The sequence below is a fragment of the Quercus lobata genome, chromosome 9, assembly GCF_001633185.2.
Source record: "Quercus lobata isolate SW786 chromosome 9, ValleyOak3.0 Primary Assembly, whole genome shotgun sequence".
Lineage (NCBI taxonomy): Eukaryota > Viridiplantae > Streptophyta > Magnoliopsida > Fagales > Fagaceae > Quercus > Quercus lobata.
Window position 1 is genome coordinate 7945776 of NC_044912.1, and position 7293 is coordinate 7953068.

The window sequence follows — 7293 nt, forward strand, 5'->3', positions numbered from 1 at the left end:
TGTGTATGTTGGTCCAAATCCATGTTTTCCTATAAAAGAATGAATTATCCATGTTGTATAAATCTTTTGTCCAAACAATGCATAGACTTTTGGATATTATAATTGTTCCTTTCAGTTCTCCTACTGGGCTTAATACTGATGCATCTTGATACTAAGATGTTCTTTCCAATCAGTGAGGAGATATAACAGGATCAGTCCTATTAATGAACTCGATCAGCTCATTCTGGTGAATGAGAATAGATTTTCTGGTTAGGCTTTAACAGACCAGGAATGAATGGTCAATCCTTGAGATGCATCTCTCATAAATCCTGACTTAAGTTTAGCCATCACTATGTTGCAGTAATTACAATTACTGAACTTCAGAAGTTAAATATGACATTAACAAAGGTCATAGTATTCTTTTTAGACTATTCTGACTTTCCTAAACTAACATTATAAAGGTATAAGACTTGTACATTTAAAGTATACATACAAAATGTGTGGAAATCTATGTTGAATTATTTACATTTTAAGAGGTTTAAGTTTATAAAGACAGCTGAGATGACATCCAAATTCCAAGTGACACGATACCAATTGTAGCAAAAGCTTGGCCCAATTCAAATACAAAATTTTGTTGCTGAAGTGGCAAACTTTGCCAATCTGTCCGCCTATGCACAAGTCAGAACCAAGGCAAAGTGAGAAAGATTAACAAAAATAGTCAGAATATGGTAAAATTCCATCTCTGAATAATCAAACAAAGTGAATAACTATACACACAGTATTACAAGAATAATAGGTGCCAACAAAAATTTTGAACCATATTTTGAACTTTAGCTCATAAACAATTAAACCTCCAGTTGGAAAAGAACATTTAATTGTGAATCTTGAGATCCATTGTCATTCTAATGATGTATTAATTTTTGGTCAGAGGATGAATCAGATTTATTCAGTCAACTCAATTTAGCTTCACCAATAAATTATAAAATTTATATATGAACGAATAGGTGCATACCCTAAATCAGCAATGATAATGCTGACATTATCTTCTGATCGTCGGTCCTGCAGGGCATATGCATTTTTAGGTCATTATAAGTTCCCAAGTAAAATAACTAACCAATCTGTGTAGATTAAAAGAAATGATCATTTAACGCATTACCAGAACTGCTTGAGCCAGTGCTTCACAAGCAAGCTGAAATCAGAACAAGAGGAAAGTTAACACTGCCCATGATTAAAATATAAATGAAAAGAAAAGAATATGCAATTTATACTGACTTCTAGGTTATAACAATGTTATGGAACTAGTATAATAAGTACTAACACAATACCTGAACATCTCCATGCTGTCGAAGTTGATTTCTAACAAAACTAACTGCTTCTGAGCTGAAAAGCAATAGCAAAAATGTTAAGCAACTGCAAACCAGCCAAAAAAAATAGCAAAAGTGCTAAGTGATTCTCCTTGGTTAATGTTATCAGACAAAGGAAGCTAATTAAAACAATTGCAGGTGCTTTTAACCTGACCGCCTAATGAAATAGCCAAGAGTAAAAAGGAGGCCCAACAGACCTGTTCATGTAATCCCATAAGCCATCAGATGCTAAGAGTACAAACTCCACATCTGACCCAAGAGTTACTTGAAATATATCAGGACATGCACTAACCAAGTCTGCATTGAATTGCACACTGTAAAAAGTAAATGTGTTAACTGTCAAATAAATCTCATAATTTCTGCCGGATTCTATCAACTGCTATCATACAAAAAAGGGAATATCCAACTTATGCCAAAACTATTTTAGAAACCTCTTGAAATAATAGCTTAGAAAAGATACATCCAAATCATTATGGTGGCAACCAAATTTAGAATTTTGAATCATTATATTCAGACCAAGAAAAGATACATCCAAATCATTTGATAAATTTAAATGGTTTTTGATTTATGGGGAATAACATGACAAATTTTTTAGGAGAAGAATGGTTCCTCATCCCTCCACTCTAAGGGGGGAAAATCAGATATTGGGTTCTCAACCATTCGATTGGTAGCCCTCAAGCACAAATTGAAGCTCCAGGAGCACTCAAATAATGACCAAATTACATATAGCTTGTGGCCTTTTGGGACTAATGCCTTGTTGTTGTTTGTGGCCAAGAATGGCCATATAGTTCATTAAGAGTTGACAACAGATTAAACTTTGTGTTTGATTTCACCCAATCATCTGATATGACTGAAAATGTGAGAACTTAACAATGAGGGCAATCCACTACAGACATATCACAACAACAAAAATAAGCTGGTCTGAAGTATATGAGTGGAAACACACATATTATGAAGAAATATATGAGATTACCTACCGAGAAACAAATTTTTCAGACCATCTCCCTTCTAGTACTCCTTTCTTCAGCATCCTTTTTTGTGTTAAAACACACAAAATCATCAGCAGATGCATATAGTGGTAGGCCATACATTTTAAGTTTAAAGAAAAGAATCATAATTGATAATTTTGTTCTGAAAAAGAAGATAGGAGAAAGACCGAACTCATTTTTCTTTGTCTTGAACCGCATGTCACCAAAAGCACGAGATACAGCAATGTCCCCACAAATCCTTCCATTGCCAATCTGTAGACACCATAAGAACACTTGTTACATGACATGTAATATGGATTAGATATGAACTCCAAATAAACACTGGAGTTTCTATTAATAATCTAAATAATTTGAAAGATATGAGGTTTTAATTGCAAAAACGCCAAAACAGTAAAAGCCATGTAAAGATGCCAATTGAATTGAACCGAGGATTTTCAACCAGAATTGGCATCTTAAATGTCTATTAACATTCAGGTGCTCCAACTTCCTAGTATATGGCAATCTGAGAATACAGAAGCTATATAAATTTCACCTTAGGTTATTGGACTCAGGTTCCTATTGTAAAGCTAAATAAAGTTGCGGAGAGGAGTATTGTTGACCTCAAATTCTTGGAACAAGGCAAAAGCAGTGAAGATGAGATGTCAATTCAAAACATCAACCACCCCGCTTTACTAAGGTAAATGGATTTTTGCACTTCCATAGCAGTTTCAAAATTTTCTTTATTATTTGGAAGAAAATGAACAGAAAGACACACCCATCCACCTGCATCTCTAACTCTTTTGATTTCTTGAAGTGAGGCCTTGTTGCTTCCATAAGGCCTATGAGGATTGGTTAAGACTTCTGTTTTTCCAGAACGAGATAGAGCCTGCATCAACGAGTTCACCAAGAAAACATGAAAAATCATTAAAATTTTCTAATCTCTTCTTTCATTAAGCTCAATCTAATTCATGAAAACTTATAGAGGAAAAAATTCTTGGAGTCAGCTACTTTTACCTTATTCAATTTTTTTTCTTTTTTTGGTTGTATTTCCCTTCCTTCTTGTATATCTTAATGGGAATCAAGTTTGAAAAACTATCTATAGATAATTCTAAATTCCTCAAAAAAAAAAGGGCTGGAAAACAACCATTAAACCATAAGATTCATGGGCTCCTAAATTAATGCTAGGATGGGATACATACCACACATGAATCACCAATATGTGAAATAAACAGTGTATCATTTCCAAGGAACATAACAGTAGCTGTTGATCCCGATTCGTCTTCCTCCCCAGCCATTTCAAGCCTTTACAAAATGAAACACCATCTAAACCTTCAATGCAGTGATATAGAATATACAATCATATTGAGACTATATGGTTTCTATGTGTTAGGCTGACCAAGACAGATTTTTGCCTAAAACATTTATTTGCCTACCAATTTAACAACTTTGCATCAGTTTTTGCAAAAGCCTCCTGTAATGCCTCTCTAATGGTTTTGAGATCTTTTCCACTCAAAAGCAACCCGCCTTGTAAAGCTTCAACACACTCTTTATAAAGCTCATCCCTGTGATTGGTACATAAAATCAGATAGGATCTTGCAAAGATAACTTAATTGAGAATTAATTGCTCCAGATTATATTCCAGGGCATTCTTTATAACAAATCCAGGCATAAGCAAGGGGCTCAAGTATGGGTTCAGCATGACATGTGATGATAAAATTTTATTGAGTGGATATCATACCTCCAAACAATAGTGTTGTTTAAACCCTATACAGAATAAGATAGAATGTTCCATTTACCCACACCGTGTATAGGTCAAGTAACATTTATAGCATTTGAGATACTTGGATATAATTTGAGGAGTCCCTCCAAATATAAAGAGGATACATTTAATTCACCTAGTTAATGAAAAGGTCAAGAAAAATTCTGCAATATCAACTCAAAATTTTCAAATCCTAATTGCAATGCTTACACCATAGTTCAACTAACACCTCTTGGTGTTTCTAACAAAGACGTTTATTTATTATACTATTTGAATTTTTGCCTAATATTTAAACTGATATGATAGAACTAAAATAGTGTTTCTAAGACACATTGAATACACGGTTTCAATGCTACATATCGGTTTGGATATTACACATATCTTTAAGGCAAAAATTCAATAGTATCCATGCTATACAAAAATCGTGTCTTAGAAAGAATATTTCAATTCTATATATTAGTTTGGAAATCACACATCCAAATCTTTAAGGTTTGGAGATCTCTAACGCAAAAGTTCAAATAGTATTCATTTTATACTGAAATCGTGTTGTAAAAACACTATTTCAGTTCTACCACTTGCTCCAAAAGCTTACAATTTTAGAAAATGAGAAATTTAATCATTAAACTACTATTCTAACAAGAAGAAAGCAAGAAAATACAAACAAAGCATGGAAACCCACCAAGCCCATCAACATAAATGCTACTCCAATATTGCATACCATCTAAAATACAAAACATTAAACCATACAAACAAGAAAAGAAACACAATATTCCTCAACTTTATTACACAAATTTCCATGTAGTCTAACCTGAGGAACTTGACTGAAGACAACCCACCATGGCCATCAAACACAGCAGCAAAGTAGAACCCATCAAAGCCATCAGACCTGACAAGAATATCATCTTCCATCTCTTCCCTGAGACCCTGCAGAGCCGTTGATCCCCATCGAACACCGGCTACACCACCAGTGAGTGATGATGGTGCATCAATAGCAATAGCAGAGCAACATGGGGTTCTTGCTTTGGTAGTGTTACTACTACTAGTATATTTCTTAGGTGGCTTGAAGCTAGAGCTACAGTGGGTCAGCTTTGTCAAGAGGAACTTCTGTAACTGTGGTGTTAGTAGTGCCATTAACTGAGTTTGAAGCACTCAGTTGGATGTGGGTTGAAAGTGTTTGGAACAGTTGGTTGTGAGAGAAGTGGTGGATGTCTGGTTTTTGTGAAGGATAAGAGAGAGTGAAGGAAGGCCTTTAACTGATTTAACGGATTGGATTCAAGATTGGGTGGAAATCACAGAAGCCTCTGATTTTGCCAAGTCAGATGTGACCCAGTACTTGGTGGGTCCAATACAAATTCACTTTTTGTTTGTGATTTTTTTTTTTTTTTTTTTTTTTTTGGGTTGGGGTGTTTGGTGAAAATGAAAATGTTTTAATAGGGAAAATTACATTCTCTGAAATAGTGCTTGTTTCCAATTTGAGCTCCCAAATTGCCACAAATTTTTACCCTAAGGATAGGTGTGCATGGGTCGAGTTGAGTCGAGTTAAGGAAATTTTTTAATCCAACCCACCATGGTGGGTTAAAAAAATCTAACCCAACCCAACCCGTCATAGGGGTTTAACCCAACGCACATGGGTCGGGTTGGGTTTGATTGAACCCATGGATTGGACAATTTTTATTATTATTACTATGATTATTAAATTGAGCAAAAAAATATATCTCATTTGCTACCTAAGTTGATAAACAAAATATACATAAACTAATATTTTAACTTAGTTATAAACAAAATATATCCAACTGAGTTGATAAACAAAATATACATAAACTAGTACTCCCTCCGTCCCACTTTTTTTGTCCTGTTTGAAAAGTCAAACTTTTTAAGGAAATATCATTTATTGTTTTGTTTACCTTTTAAAAATGTATAAGTTTCCAAAACTACCCTTAAAAAAATTTATCAAAAAATTGAATTAGTAAATTAATAAGGGTATAATAGGATCATTAGTAAATTAATGACGTTTATTTTTAAAAACAGGACAATATTTTGAGACATCTCAAAATGGAATATAGGACAAAAAAAGTGGAACGGAGGGAGTATCTCAAGTCAGTTATAAACAAATAAGAGTGGAGTGAGAGAGTGGGAATGGGAGGTGGCAGAGAGAGAAATAAGATTGTTAGAGTTTGCAAAGTAATTGAGTTTTATATAGGAAGAGCTGAATAGGGGGAAAAATTAAATAAAAAATTATTAATTATATAATATAGTTTTATATATATAATTTAAAATTTAAATATATATGTGGGTCGGGTCGGGTTAGGCGGGTTGTGATTGTTATGACCCAAACCCAACCCAACCCACTATTAAAAAAAATTTCATAACCCAACCCAACCCATCCACCCTTAAAAACTGACCCAACCCGACGAGTTGGGTCGGGTCAGGTCGATTTTGGCAGGTTGGTGGGTTGGATGACACCCCTATCTAGGATTATTTTTCATGAATGAAAGCTTTTGCTCATATAATTATAAGGAATTTTAATAAATATTAATAATTTTTTGTGCAGGGCATATGATAGAAAATATTTTCTGACTTACTCAGATTCACAACTAAACAATCAAAGGGAAAAACAATCAATTTTAAAAAATAAATAAATAAAAATTTAAAAATCATTTTGTATCAAAACAAATGAAGATTGGATAAAGTCATTTGATATTAAAGGAGGGTGAGATTCAGATATACTATTGGGAAACTGTCAAACATGACTATTTGCTTTTCTACAGAATGCTTGGCTGTGGTTTTTCTTACTTTTTTTTTTTTTTTTGAGAGAAGTTTTTCTTATTTTCTAGAAAATCATAGGCTTTTATTTTTTTTTTTTTTAATAAGAGAATTATATAGGCAGCTTAGAAACAACAATTGGTTCATCATATATTTGATTTACCCACAAGCTTTGCTTCTGAAGAAAGAACATGATGAGTACTTCTTTAAAAAGTATTGCTTCAAGTTGTTGAGAAAATGAAAATAACTTTTATAATCCTTTCTTTAAATTTCAAAAAATGAGTTTTACAGTGCTTATACGAGATTGATTGAATCCATCATCGATTCATAATCTTATTCTCTTCTATTGTTTACGAGAAAGAAATTTCATTTGTTCCAAAATTCATAACTCATTAGGAAGGGTAAAAGAAAATCTGTGTTAGCACCAATTTGCTTGGCCAGAGAAATGACTAGTTATATG

General features: G+C 33.5%; 1 protein-coding gene across 1 annotated transcript; it reads right to left on the bottom strand.

Annotated features, from left to right (window-relative positions):
- Positions 1-297: 297 nt before the first annotated feature.
- LOC115960227 (protein phosphatase 2C 57) lies at positions 298-5304 on the bottom strand. The gene is made up of 11 exons (XM_031079012.1): positions 4879-5304; positions 3745-3873; positions 3511-3613; positions 3087-3197; positions 2505-2584; positions 2321-2374; positions 1541-1657; positions 1305-1359; positions 1136-1168; positions 992-1038; positions 298-647 (listed from the first exon to the last, which is right to left on the bottom strand). The coding sequence occupies exons 1-11, from the start codon at positions 5199-5201 to the stop codon at positions 524-526; spliced, it is 1176 nt and encodes a 391-aa protein (XP_030934872.1). The 5' UTR covers positions 5202-5304; the 3' UTR covers positions 298-523.
- Positions 5305-7293: the final 1989 nt, after the last annotated feature.

Coding starts and splice junctions, on each gene's coding strand:
- LOC115960227 (XM_031079012.1), bottom strand. CDS start 5,201: ATGGCACTACTAACACCACAGTTACAGAAGTTCCTCTTGACAAAGCTG. Junction 3,614..3,744: donor GATGCAAAGTTGTTAAATTG/GTAGGCAAATAA, acceptor CATTTTGTAAAG/GCTTGAAATGGCTGGGGAGG. Junction 648..991: donor ATTATCATTGCTGATTTAGG/GTATGCACCTAT, acceptor ACTTGTGCATAG/GCGGACAGATTGGCAAAGTT.